Here is a 14,107-nt window from a genome sequence, read left to right on the forward strand (position 1 = left end):
TTCTTTGGGTAAAAACTTAGCCCGAGATTTATATCGTTTTATGAAGTTAGGTAGGGACTTTATGTCGCGCTAGAGCTGACAATGGGTAATTAGTGACGGTGTGTGAAACATTCCTGAGAACCAACCGAAAACATGCCATCATAATTATTGATCCTCTGCAGAGGGGATCTTGCTTGTGAGGCGACTTCCTTAATTTAGAAATAGACCTAAAGAAGAAGGGATTTTATATTGCTGCTGACATGATTCCGTATTTTTTTCATTCGTGCACGTCTCGTGAATATATTCGCGAACGTCTTTGGGGGGGGGGGCAGCTGGTACCCTGTGGGTGAGAGGGGTTTCCCTCAATAATTAGGAACCTCTTAGATTCCTCAATATTTCAGATAAATAAAAAAAAGTTTATGAATCATTGATTTAAATTCGTAAAAGTTAGAAACGGGAAAGAAATAAAAATATTTAATCTTCTTGCAGACATAAGAATGTTTTTTCTTATGTGTGAAAGTTAGAGCTATTGTGGTTGTATATTTTAATTCAGCTCCCTCAAATATTCGAGCCTTCCGACTCTCATGATACTTTGATATTGATAGCTCCCAGAGCGAATTATTAGAAGCCAAATAAGGTCGGAATAAAATAATATTGCGGATCGGCAGTACTGTGCATCCCTTCAGTTACGTAACCGACGTTGAGCAGTTGACCCAATTTTGGGTTTACGACTACCAATGTTCAACTCCGTATCCTTGTAATTTTGATACCAATCCAGAAGAAAAGGAAACTCCTGGATCAGTACCCCCAGAGGCAGGCCCGGACTGGGATCTAAAATCGGCCCGGGCATTTTGGAGACATCGGCCCTNGACAAGGAAACTCCTGGATCAGTACCCCCAGAGGTATTATTTGCTATGGGAACATGGAGAACTTTCTGACTCAACAGATTTCACGTGTATCAGTCACCATTTACTACACGGGGAGTCATCGGCTTGCGGGGATCAAACCCATGGCCTCTTTGACATGGGTCCAGTGCCCTACCAAACAGTCTATCATCCCTTCAGTTAGTACTATAAACTCAATAGTACCAGTCTCGAATCGAATATGCGCAATGGCTATTGGCCACGGTCTGAGAAACATCTCTGAGGATGACCCGAAGATATGCCATCCCAATTTTGATCCCCTGCAGAGGGGATGGCAACCCCGATACGGTAGCCCAACGACCTGCACGCGAAGTCGAGCACTTTGCGGTAGAACAGTCTAACGAGAGCCAATACCGCACACCCTCGGTCCCTACTCAGACTGATTCAAGTGGTCACCCACCTGCTCACTGACCGCAGTCAGTGATGCTTGACTTCGGTGAGATGGTTGACTGTATGTAAACAACAACAAACTTCCTTAAACCGGAAGAAATTTAGAGAACTTCCAGTGTATCCCTCCGCTCATGTTATGCTTATGATGCGTTGTGTGAGCACGTTAATTATTCTAGGAAGTTCTATGATTGTGATTTATACGTAAATTTACCATTCATAAGAGTTTTCTGTAATTTATAAATTCTAACTGGTCGTGAGCCTAATAGAAATTCTAGAAAATTAATATCACAGCATAAATAAAGTGTAAGGTGTGCCAGGTTTTGAGTGTTATCCCTTATTTGGCTATATTTGTGTAATGTAGTCTTGCTTTTTTTTTTAAGTAGCATCATAGCAAGCTTGTTAAATCTTTCGAATTCTGCGCGTTTTCAAACTCGGAAAAATCAGTCCGCCAGCGTCAGTAAATTTAGTGATTATTCTACCATTCCCACTGTATGCGATTCACGCACCTCCGGTCCCAGCTGAGAATATATTTTACCAATCTGAGTGCTCACTCTTCCTCAACAGTGCTCTCGAAGGTGCGTAAATTGCATCAATGAGAATGTCTTTCATACAAATATTACTCATCTTCAGAAAATAGTAATAATTTCTGTAGATTCATTAATATTTACGACTCTTAACAGAGATTTCATGAAAAATTTGTATATTTCTAAACATTAAATTTAAATTTTTGAAGTGGAAAAAATATCAATATTAGTGCTATAAGTAAGCCCAACAGCATAAATAAATCAATATTTACACTCTTTGAAGAAGAGGAAGTTCTTCGAGATTGAAGTCTGATTAGTGACGGATACATTTTTTTTAACTGCTTAAAATTGATTCACAGTTTATTAAGTCTTGTTGGTGAATCTTATAAATTTTATTGTTTGCGAAATGAAGTTTAAAGGTCTGTGTGTGTTTTACTTTCATTAGTTTGTGAATGTGTGAAACCAACGACGTTTTTGTAACTGCGCCCAAAACATTATTGCCGGTGTTGTGCTACACAAAATGAGAGAAAATACCATGGCTTTAGCATGGCAACCACAAGAAGAAGGCTTAAGAGAAATATTAAAACTTTTAAAAGAATCACAATCTCCTGATACTGCTACCCAACGAGCTGTTCAAGAAGTATCCTTATTATTTTACTTTAAGCGTTTTCTTTTCGATTCTGTGGATAACAAAGTAGCAATTGTTAAGCCTATTTTTGTGTATTACTAAAACATTTATTGTTTTCCCAGTTTTTTTAGTTTTCAATGTAACTCAGATTGTTTCGTACTACATTATAAGTTTTAAAATAAATTAATTGTTGACTTTAAAACTTTTTTACTGTAGTATTAACTTAAGATGTCAATATGTTATGTTACACTTTGAATATCTCTTAACGTTTTTCATCATCAATAAATTTTGTGGGTGCTTTAAATTTAAAATGGCTGTATTAATGTTATTGAATAAATATTTTTATTTGAGCAATTTTATGTAAAGTATGTCAATGCATTTTAAGTTTATAAAAGTTATTACAAATATTAGAAAGATCATATTTTTCAGTCTTAATTGTAGTTTCATAGCTTTATTTTGGAGTTTGATTTATTGATTCTAAGTGCTTCTTAAAGGTAGTGGAGTCCTAAATTGGTTCACATTAGTGTTGTAGGATTACAATAGTTTTGTAGGAATTACTACAAGTGTCATAACTGATGGTTTTTTTTTTTAAAGCTTATATGCCAAGCTAGTAAAAAATGAAATGTAATATTTAGATGCTTAGCGCGTAATCTAAATATGTTTGCTATAAAGAATTTATATCCTATATTTAAGGGAATAATTTATAGTCGGAGAGTTCTTTTGTATGAAGTGGAACTAGCTTGACTGATTCAGATCAACCATTTTAACTAACATGAAATCCTTTTTTTTTTTCGTGAAAAGAGAGAAGGGGAATATTTCAAATTAGAGCTTAAGAACCATTTAAAAACTTCAAATGCTTGACATATGAAGCCGCTCAACTGGCTCCATTTTTATAAATCTCACCCAATGTGAAGTGTTTTGTTAATAATTTTGCACATTTGCAGCAGAGCTTTAATTAATCATGTATTGACTAGATAAAATATAATGAATGCCACATCTGTATTAATCTCTTCTGTTCTGGTTGAAACCAAAACTTTCTCATTTGGGAATTAAGATTGGAATGTCATTGTCCCCATGTAAAAAATTTGCATTTATTAGCTGTTGAGCTAGCTGGTTTAAGTTTTGTTTTTCCTTTCTAATTGCAAGTGTGACTGATAGTAAATGTTAAGGCAATCTTATTTTTGTGTTTATTGATCATGGTCAAAACTAAAATTTAAGAAAGAGCTACTGGTTTAAAAAGAGTATTGGATATTTTTCTGAAAGGATTGCCTTTTATGTAATATCTATATCATGGAAATTAAATAAAATTAAATCAATTTAGTGACATTGAGAAACATTTTTTTATTAGTTCTTATGTAATAAAAAGTATATGAAGCTGTATTATGATTTTATTTGTTAACTTTTAAAATAAATTTTATGTTTAATATATCTTCTAATATTAACACTACGTTCTTATAGATTTAAAAATTAAATTATTTCATCTTTAAGAAATACTATGTATTTGTTCCTTATATCCTCCCTTGTAAAAATAGTATCCCCCTCTCAAAAAAAAAAAAAAATCTAGTTGAACCCAAAAAACTCAATTGAGGTTTGCTCTTTAAAAAAAAACCGGAGTTTTTTTCAGCCTTGATTCGAAGTTAATAGAAAAAACTGTAGTGGAAGTTCTTTAACTGTGTCAATAGCTCTTGTTTGAGATTGTTGATAACAAAATATAGGCAGTAGTTAATGCCTAGACAAGTAAAATAATTTTATTCAATGTGTGTTCTCAGCTTATTAAAAAATTAATTCAATGCAATCAGATCAAGGAAACTGATGTCAGTTTTCAAAAGTTTGAATGTTATCATAACACTTAACATAACACTTAACATCTTCTGATATTTAAATTTTTACCACTTTAAAAAAAAATGAGAGTATTTTCCTTAAACCATAGTAATTTATTTGTCATAAAGTAAATAAATTTTAAAATAAAACTTTTAGTTTTAGAGTCTTAAGTTGAATGATTAGTTAAGATGTGACACTAATAGTTATAAGTTTAGTTAAGTTATCATAAAACTTAGGTGTTTGATTAAGGATCATAATTCAAAATGTTATCAATTCATGTGTAAATGCTTGAAAGACTATTATATACAAGATGATAGTTAAATGTTTTATCACTGCTATACCATGATATTTTATGCTAACATTGTTTATTCTGTTTTTAATGTATTCACAAATTTTTTCAAAATTTTCTTAACATTTTGTAGAAACTTGAAGAGTTAAATAAATTTCCAGATTTCAACAACTACCTTATTTTTGTACTTACAAAGCTAACTTCAGAAGGTATATATATATTTTTTTATTTTAAAATTAATATGAAGATGACTGGTTACTTTTTTTGAGAAAATTTTCCCCTTTGATAATGGCTATTAAAAGCATATTATGTAATGACTGGTATTTTTTTAAAAATATATCTTGAATATGATTAAATTTTGTTTGTAACAAGTAATTAATTTTTGATGAGCGACAAATTAGTAGTAGCACATAGATTGTACCTATTTACTTAATTGAAATAAATTGTTGGTGACTTTCAGGTAATATAATTGTGAAAAAGATTTTTTTCCTTATTGTTTTTACTTGTGATTTTTATAATAAATTTAATTGTAATAATATACTGAGTTATTCATAAGTTTCCAGGTATCCCTTTTTTCCTACATAGTGCTTTTGTATGCATTGTAATATGTATAGGTTTCAATTTATTACATTTTTAAATATTGACTAGGTTGTAAAATAACAAATCCATCTTAAGTTTTTATTGACAAAAATGGAATATTTCTTACAGTGCAGCCCAGATTTTTCATATAATTCGGAACAAGTAAAGAAATTTTTTTTTTTGATTTTCGTATAAATTAAGATTATGAAAATGTTAAAAAATAGATATTCTCGTAAATTATAAGCAACTAGTACTTAAAATGGCATGACATTCTTGAAAATTAATTTGTTGTAAATTAATACATAAAAACTGAAATTTTACTATCTGTAGCTCTTCCATAAAGATAACACACACCTTTGTATTGAATTTGAGATTAAAAATTATAACACAAATGTTAGCTGATAAATGGTATTAAATTTTGTTTTCTAAAACGTCTGAATGTCTGTCAAGGGCCGTTCAAATATTACTTAAGTGCCTAATGGGGGAAGGTAAATGATTTGCTTATTTCTGTTGACAAGGGAAAAGAAAGGACACGAGCAGTGCCTACAGACAACATTAAAATCTTTAAAAAAAAAAAAAATTCTGATAAAGCAAAATAAATAATTAAAAAATTCAAAGAAAAAAATTGCTCATGGAAAAATTTTAAATATAGAATGAAAGTTGAATTTTGATTTGCCAGGCTGCTGATATGAGGGTGCCATGCTCTCAGCAGAGGATAAAAATTGTGAAGGCATATCTCCAAATTATCCTCAGTGATGTTTCTCAGACCGTTGCTAATAGCCCATTGTGCAGCTCTGGTGCAACGCAAATAAAGTACTACTGCTACTTTTGTTTGAAACTTTTTAAAATGCTTGGAATTAATTTAACTTGTTTGATGTTTGTGGATTCATTTCATATTTTCTTTGAACATTTGTTCATATCATTTAATAGCAGGGTTGGCAGGTTTTTGACATGTGACAGTTTTTGACAGTTTAAACCATAGTTTAAACCGTCNAAACCATGGTTTAAACCGTCACGTCAAANTTTTTGACATTTTTGACGGTTTAAACCAGTATTAAACCCTTGTCATGTCAAAAACCACTTTTTGACGTCAAAAATCCAACCCTGTTTAATAGTCATTGCCAACTATTAAAATTTAATTGGTAACTAGGTTATTAAATACAATATGAAAGTTTAATCATAATATTGTAAAACTTAAGCATGTAGAGTGTGATGTGTTGCTCTAAATGTATTAGTTTTTAGAATTTTTATTCTGAATAATTGGGGAAAATTGGGAATTTTTTTTCGGAAAAATAGAATGTACACTGATCTTGTATCGATGTTCTAAAATCAATGGTCTAGATTTTAGAACATAAATTTTCAGTTTGGTATGGCATCAGATCAGAATAGCAGTACATTGCAAAAGTTTAAATTTTATTTGTGTGAAATTTTTTTCTTTTCACATCTTCTCTAAGTGGAATGCAATATTTTCAGCATGTTTTCTATATTTTTGTAATAATAAATAAATGTACTAATCTACCTAATAAATCTACTTTAAAAATTCACTTATGTCTTCTTTTTTTATAGATGAGCCAACTAGATCACTGAGTGGGTTAATATTGAAAAATAATGTAAAAGCTCATTTTCATCAGTTTCCACCTGAAGTTACAGAATTCATCAAGTCAGAATGTTTGAACAGTGTTGGAGATCCGTCACCTTTAATCCGAGCTACTATAGGCATTTTAATTACCACTATTGCTTCAAAAGGCGAGCTTACAAATTGGGTTGATTTACTACCGCGCTTGTGCCACTTGTTAGACTCTGAAGACTATAATGTTTGTGAAGTATGTGTTGAGTTATATTTTCTTATTACTTTTGATTTTATATTGTGCACACTTGATTAACTGATGCCAACCAATAACAATTAGTTGATTTTTGTAATTAAGTTTAGTTTGTAAAAATTCTCTGAAATCTCAGTTTTGCGTGAAGCAAAGGGCAGAAGTATTTTTGGTTATATATAAATTTCTGCTGTCAGGGGACTGTTTATGAGAAATTTGCGGACTCTTCACAAAATAATTTAACTTAAAAATGGATCCTTCACAAAATAATTTATCTTTTAATTGGACCCTTCCCAGGAAGGGAGGGATGTAAACGAACTAAGTTTTGTCCTCAGCAGACGCTTCTTCCTTTATTCGTCCGATATTAATATTCTGCTGCAGCAGTATATGCTAAATACTAAATTTTTGTGTGTTGCATCTTTAATTTAGTAGCAGCAATTGCTGTTTATTTTTAAAAATTTTCTTTTTTAATTATAATTTTCCAGTTTTGAGCATAATTTTGTATGTCTTCACAATTTAAAAACTCCCTGAAAAAGTTTTTTGCAATAACAGGACCCTTATTTGCACAAATTCACAAAAGCCGGACCCTGGTTGAAAGAATGTGACTTAACATTTATTTTATATTCACAAATTATGAGTAATTTTTTCACAATTTTACAAAACCGGACCTTTCACAAAATGTCCAAACAGACCCCTGGCTGTATATCGTTTAGTAGTTTTGTATTTTCCCAAAATTATTAAGAAATTACTAAAACTCCCTGTGGCAGAATCGTGTCGACATTGTCACAGAACTTTACAAAGTACTTGCAGAAAGATTTTTCTTTTCGATAGTAAAAAATTTTGGCAGCTCAACTTTCAGACATTTTAAACAAACGCCCATTTGTTTGACAGAGCATAAAACTTGATTTATTGGAAAGAGCCACTTAGTGGAAGTACAGTTTCAGTATTGGCATAGAAGTTTGTCTTCATTGCTGATGAATGGCAGTTGGCATAGGTACATTAACTAGGCAAATGTTGTAGAGATCCATACACAGCATCATTTGTTGAACCGTCATTGAGGTGACATTGTTGGTAGCCCTTTGGTTCAACTGTGTGGTTGGTTGCTCAACAGTTGCACATCTATTTGACCGAGCGCGTCTTTGCAGTTATCATTCACTTATGTCCATGGGTGCCACTCTTCAGTCTTGAGAAAAATCAGTGGCATAGAAATGTTTTTACACAATTTTAAGGGAAATTAATGATTTTCTTTTATTTCACTGAAGATGTTTGTAATGACGAACATATTAATGAAAAATACCATTTTCTAGTCTCTTTCCAATTTGGTTTTGTGATTTGCTAAAAAAAATTAACGATTATTTTTGGTTTACAATAGTTTAACAAAATTATTGTTAAAGAAAATTTTTTTTCTTTGTTATTGCAAGATAATGATGAAGCAATTGAACCTAATAAAAATCTTTTGGGATGATAAAGCTCTTCTCATGTTTGATCTGAATCTGCTTGAGTTTTTTCCCCTGATATTTAGAAATGCTTGGAAAATCAAAATAACATGCTCAAATTGAGATTTTAAAAAAAAGAAAAAAATTAATGAGCTAATGAAAAATTGATGACAGGGTTCCCACGGGTCAGGGAGACAGGGAAAACCTGGAATTGTCAGAGATTTTTTTTTCAATTCCAAAAATCAGGGAATGGTCAGGTAAAGTTGCAATTTTTTTACAAAAACTTGAAAAATTCCTTCATTATACCTGGAAAAAAAACCAGTCTTAAAATTGTCAGTAACAGAAAATTGTCAGTAACAGTACTCAGTTGTTGAGATTCAAGTTAAATGATTCTAGCATCTATTATAATTAGTTATTGTAAAAATTTCTCATTTTAGACAAACTGAAATGTTTCTTTCCTCATATAATATTTATTTTACATAGAAAATCTAATACGAATTACAACATTACAAATAAACATTACAAATAAAAGAATGAAACGTTACGACGTTACAACGTTACGACATTACAAATAAAATAATGAAAATTTTCTGATGAAACATTTCGTAGCGTAGTTAAAATATGGTATTGATTTTCATTGAAATTTACCTGATATACCTGGAAGAGTCAGAGAATTTTTTTTCTGAAATTGAGTGGGAACCCTGTGATGATAAAGTGAAAAATAAGTAGAGATATGAATGGTTTCAAGGAAAAATGGTGGTTTATCGTTCAGTAAATGGTGTAAAAAAGATACGGTGCAGCTTTTATTTTTGTTTTATTTGCTGTTGGCAATAAACTGAAAAACAAAGAAAAAAATATTTTTAGAAAAAACAATCATAACATTGAGCCATTCTCATGGAAACATATGGGCCATTCTCATGGAAAGATGTTTTTTGCAGTCATTGAGGAATGAATTTTTGTTAATTCAAATTCTGTTAACCAATGCAATGGCACGGAATGTTGATGACCTCGTTCGACAATTGGATTGAATTGTTAATTAGTCAAAGAGTAAATTCAGTCTTGAAAGTTTTTAGATTAGCACCCATGCTTATGTCATTTATAAACCGTATTGCACCTCATTTGTTACATCACTGATACATCTTAGGATAGTGTTATTCTGTTATACACTGCATGCTTTGAAAGTCATGAATAGGAATCTTTGTTTTTAGTTTGAATGGTATGTCTTAAACAAAATTAAATTATTGCTTGAGTAATTCAGAACATTTTTTCTCCTGCTAGTTAATTACTATTTTATTCGATTTTACTGAAAAATAAAAATAATTTTTCTGATTTAAAACAGTGTAATTAGTTATATTTAATTTGTTTTAATAGGTCATTGTTTTAGTTTTTTGGAAAATATTTGTATTTATATATGTCTTAATTTATTTTTAGGGTTCTTTTGGTGCTCTGCAAAAAATTTGTGAAGATTCTGCAGAATACTTGGATTCAGATGCTTTAAATAGACCATTAAATATATTAATCCCCAAATTTTTACAGTTCTTCAGACATTCTAGTCCCAAAATCCGTTCCCATGCTATTGCTTGTGTCAATCAATTTATCATCAACCGAACTCAAGTTTTAATGCTACATATTGATTCATTTTTAGAGGTATTTCAATTTTCTTTTTCAAACATATTTAGATTTAAGGTTTACTTGGCATGTTGGAATAACAAAGCTAATAATTTTTTTTAGAATTTATTTCATTTGGCATCAGATGAAGATCCAGAAGTCCGTAAAAATGTTTGTAGAGCACTTGTTATGTTGTTGGAAGTACGGATGGATAGACTCATTCCTCACATGCATCACATCATTGAAGTAAGTGTTGACCACAAAATAGGGGGTACATGAGTGACCACAAAATAGGGGGTACTGGGAGAAGTCAAGCAATTTTAAATATATCTGGAAAAATCAAGACAAAGTCAGTCAGGGAATAATTTAAAGTGATGGAAAATTAATTTGAGTTTGAGGCATCTATTAGTCCAATATTTTTTGTAAAACGGGGTGATTTGCTCCGGATTTTTCGCTAACCGCTNTTGTAGAGCACTTGTTATGTTGTTGGAAGTACGGATGGATAGACTCATTCCTCACATGCATCACATCATTGAAGTAAGTGTTGACCACAAAATAGGGGGTACTGGGAGAAGTCAAGCAATTTTAAATATATCTGGAAAAATCAAGACAAAGTCAGTCAGGGAATAATTTAATTAAAGTGATGGAAAATTAATTTGAGTTAGAGGCATCTATTAGTCCAATATTTTTTGTAAAACGGGGTGATGTGCTCGCGATTTTCGCTAACCGCGATCCGAAAGTTTCCGGAAATCCAAAGTCCAGAAGTTTCAAGAAATCATCGATTACAAATATGTATAAAAATTCTTGCATATTTTATTTAAAAATATTAGAACTAGACTTTATACTTGGCATCTCTTTCATTTATGAATATTTTTTCTGGTAGAATAATAAATGTGATTAGAGATAAAAGTAAACTTGCACATAATTATTCATTTAAATTATTCTTGCACATAATTATTCATTTAAATCATGTTTTGAAAATTTCAATGATTTAAATTTATAAAGATATAAATTTTTTGAAGGGTTTTATTCGAGAAATTTTCAGGATTTTTGAGTTGGACTTACAATCACCCCTGGTAAAAAGAAATTGGTCTTGAGATACTTTTTAAAAGATTTAATTTTCTAATTTTATTACAAGTACCATAATTTTTTATATATATCCACAGATTGTTAAAATCAACTACCGGTATTATCTGTAGACGAATGTACGTAATGCTCCAGACTTTTTCCCTGTACCAGAACTTATAATGCCTATTTTTTTACCCGACAGATGGTGTCAATCGTATTTGTGTATATCTTTTTACTTCAACATAACTTTGGAAGATTTGATTACTGAGTGTCAAACATGGCATGATTCAAATTTCTTTTTCATTTTTCTGCAAAATAAAACTATCTTTCTTTTTGCAGAGTTTATGTTTGATAGTAGCTAGTTGAAAAAAACATTGTCTCTGCATGTGATTCATGCAGATCCAATTGCGGTCTTAGGGAAAGTGAGAACCTGGTTGGTGAAATTTATTTCTTGCGAAAAACTCTCCAAACAGATTCTCCTTTTCTCGCGACCGCAATTGGTGTGTTACATTGAAAATGACCTTTTTTATGATCCTCATTAAGGAAGCTTAAAATCTTAATAGTTAATATGTTATTGTTTGGCAATAAATTTCTTTAACAAACGAGAGTAGAGTGCAAAAAAAAAGAAAACTAAAGCTGTTAAAAGAAAAACTGATTTTTGAAAAAATAATTTTTTTTTATCTCAGTAGAATAAGAGTGAATAAGAATTGTATTTTATTATCTTTTAATTCAGTCTATTTAAGAATTGTAATAGAAATCTATCAAAAATTCGTTGCCGTGCCCAACGAAAATGAAAAAATTTATTGCATTTTATTTTTGTTATTTACCAATTTTGTACTTGCTGTCCACTATGCCTGAGAAGTTAACTTTCTATTTTAGTATATGCTGATGAGAACTCAAGATTTAGATGAAGGAGTTGCATTAGAAGCTTGTGAATTTTGGCTGTCTCTTGCTGATGAACCTATTTGTAAAGAAGCTTTGACACCTCATTTACAGACATTAATTCCAACTTTAGTTAGAGGAATGAAATATTCTGAACTTGATATTATTCTATTAAAAGTAAGTTTTTTAAAAATGTAATTATTGTTTTGCATTATTTCTAAAAATGGGATTGTTGATAATTTACGAGGATGTATGTCTAGGAAATAACTTCATTATGATCAATGTAATTATCATGTAGTATAAAACTGTAGATTTCATTTGATTTTAGCTGTAGATTTTAACTTTTATTTATACTTCTATGGTTTGAGAGATCTACATTTAGCATAGTTGCAACTTTTCAGCCCTAGGGACTGAAATCAGTCTTTAGAAAAATCAGTGGACTAATAAATTCTATCAGTTAAATAAAATTTCATTAGAAATTTGAATTGTTTTTTGTTTAAAAAAGTATTACATTTTGATGAAACTTTGTTTTTTTTTTTACTATTATTGCAAAATGAACTAGTAATGGTGCCACACTGACATAAAAGAATAGTGTCAGGACTTCAGCCTCACTAAACCTTGACAAATGATTGAACTTCAACATCTGTATGTATAAAACAAAATTTGTTTCGATGCTGAAACTAAATCTGTTCCAGTTTGTTTTTCTCCCCCTTTCCCTAAACCTACTGACATGCTGCCCCTAAACATATTGGCAAATAAAATCAAGATTATTAAAAATAAAAATATTGCTAGAACAAAAAATAATTAAGTGAAAAATATAGATATAAATGGTTTCAGGCAAAAGTTAGTTGGTCAGTAATAGGTGTAAAAATATATACAAGGTTAGTTTTGTTCTCTAAAAAACCCCCTCATAAAATAAAATAAACAAAATCTTTATTTAGAAAAAATAACCAAATGATTGATTTAATATGTAGGCTATTATCAAGGAAAGGTAAATTTTGTTGTCAGTGAGCTTTTAATTTTTAAAAGTTTGTTAAACAATGCTAGACAGTATTATTTGATCAAAAAATAAGTTCAGTCTTAAAACTTTTTAGCGTGGCACCCATGAATTTAGACATTTGTGCCAAGTTAACTGCTGAAAATATAATATCAAATCAATTACTTAAATAAATTTTCATTTGTAACTATATGAGAAGGGTTGTGTGATTCAGTTGTAAATATGGCCAAAATTCCTTCCTAAAATGATAGGAAAAAATTGCAGAAAAAATTATGTATGATGAAGTATAGTTTTCAGAAAAAATTGTGTACACTGTAATTATATTATTGACCCTTCTGCGATCATCTTTGCCACTTATAAGAGTAGAAAAAAATGTATTTTACAAAATGAGAGATTATTAAATGTCACAATTCATTTCATTATGGTAGAAGACTGTGACTTCTAATGATGAATTAGATTTGAACTCAAATTGTGAATTCTTTGTTGCAGGGTGATGTTGAGAAAGATGAAATGATTCCTGACAGAGAAGAAGACATTAGGCCGAGATTTCATAAATCAAAAACACATAGTCAAAAACATATGGATGATAATACTGAGGTAAAAGCATGATATTTTTTATTGCTATAGGTTGCACCGCATGAAAAAACTTGAAACTTATTGTAGAATAATATTGTATCTGTTTTCATTAAACTACTGTTAGGGTTAATTTATTGTTTCTAATTCTTCATTATTTATAATTAAGATATTATGTTGTCCCTTATTAACTGATGCTTGAATTCATTATAAATTTCTATTTATTTATTTCAAATTTTTTTTTTAACTGACCAAAACAGATTGAGTGAACTTTGTTGCTGTTTAATGTTTTAAATTTATATTATTTTCCAGAATGATACTGAATCTGATGATGGATTAGATGATGATTCATCATTATCTGATTGGAATTTAAGTAAGCTATTTTATGTTTTAAAATTAATCTTTTGTTAATGTGAACTTGTGAGTTTTTAATTGACATTGATTTTTTAATGAAAAAATTCCTCTGATTTTCTATTTAAGCTAATTTTTATTTTCTATTAAATTCAAAATGTCTATTCCATGACATTAGTGTAAGCCAGACTAAAATTTTTGCTCATAGTTATTTTCACTAAAAAAGAACAATTTAAAAAAGG

At 30.3% G+C, this 14,107-nt stretch overlaps 1 protein-coding gene across 2 annotated transcripts in view; it reads left to right on the forward strand.

Annotated features, from left to right (window-relative positions):
• Positions 1–1,837: 1,837 nt before the first annotated feature.
• LOC107453679 (transportin 1) overlaps positions 1,838–14,107 on the forward strand; it is a 41,651-nt gene continuing 29,381 nt past the window's right edge. The window contains exons 1-8 of one of the 2 annotated variants that reach the window (XM_043043721.2): positions 1,838–2,456; positions 4,688–4,763; positions 6,700–6,956; positions 9,818–10,033; positions 10,118–10,240; positions 11,942–12,121; positions 13,431–13,538; positions 13,827–13,887. In XM_043043721.2, coding sequence (XP_042899655.1) covers positions 2,337–2,456; positions 4,688–4,763; positions 6,700–6,956; positions 9,818–10,033; positions 10,118–10,240; positions 11,942–12,121; positions 13,431–13,538; positions 13,827–13,887 — 1,141 coding nt within the window. In that variant the 5' untranslated portion in view covers positions 1,838–2,336. The remainder of the gene's footprint in view (positions 2,457–4,687; positions 4,764–6,699; positions 6,957–9,817; positions 10,034–10,117; positions 10,241–11,941; positions 12,122–13,430; positions 13,539–13,826; positions 13,888–14,107) is intronic. The other variant, XM_043043723.2, reaches the window with a different exon arrangement.

This window comes from Parasteatoda tepidariorum, chromosome 2 (genome assembly GCF_043381705.1).
Source record: "Parasteatoda tepidariorum isolate YZ-2023 chromosome 2, CAS_Ptep_4.0, whole genome shotgun sequence".
In the NCBI taxonomy this organism is placed as follows: domain Eukaryota; kingdom Metazoa; phylum Arthropoda; class Arachnida; order Araneae; family Theridiidae; genus Parasteatoda; species Parasteatoda tepidariorum.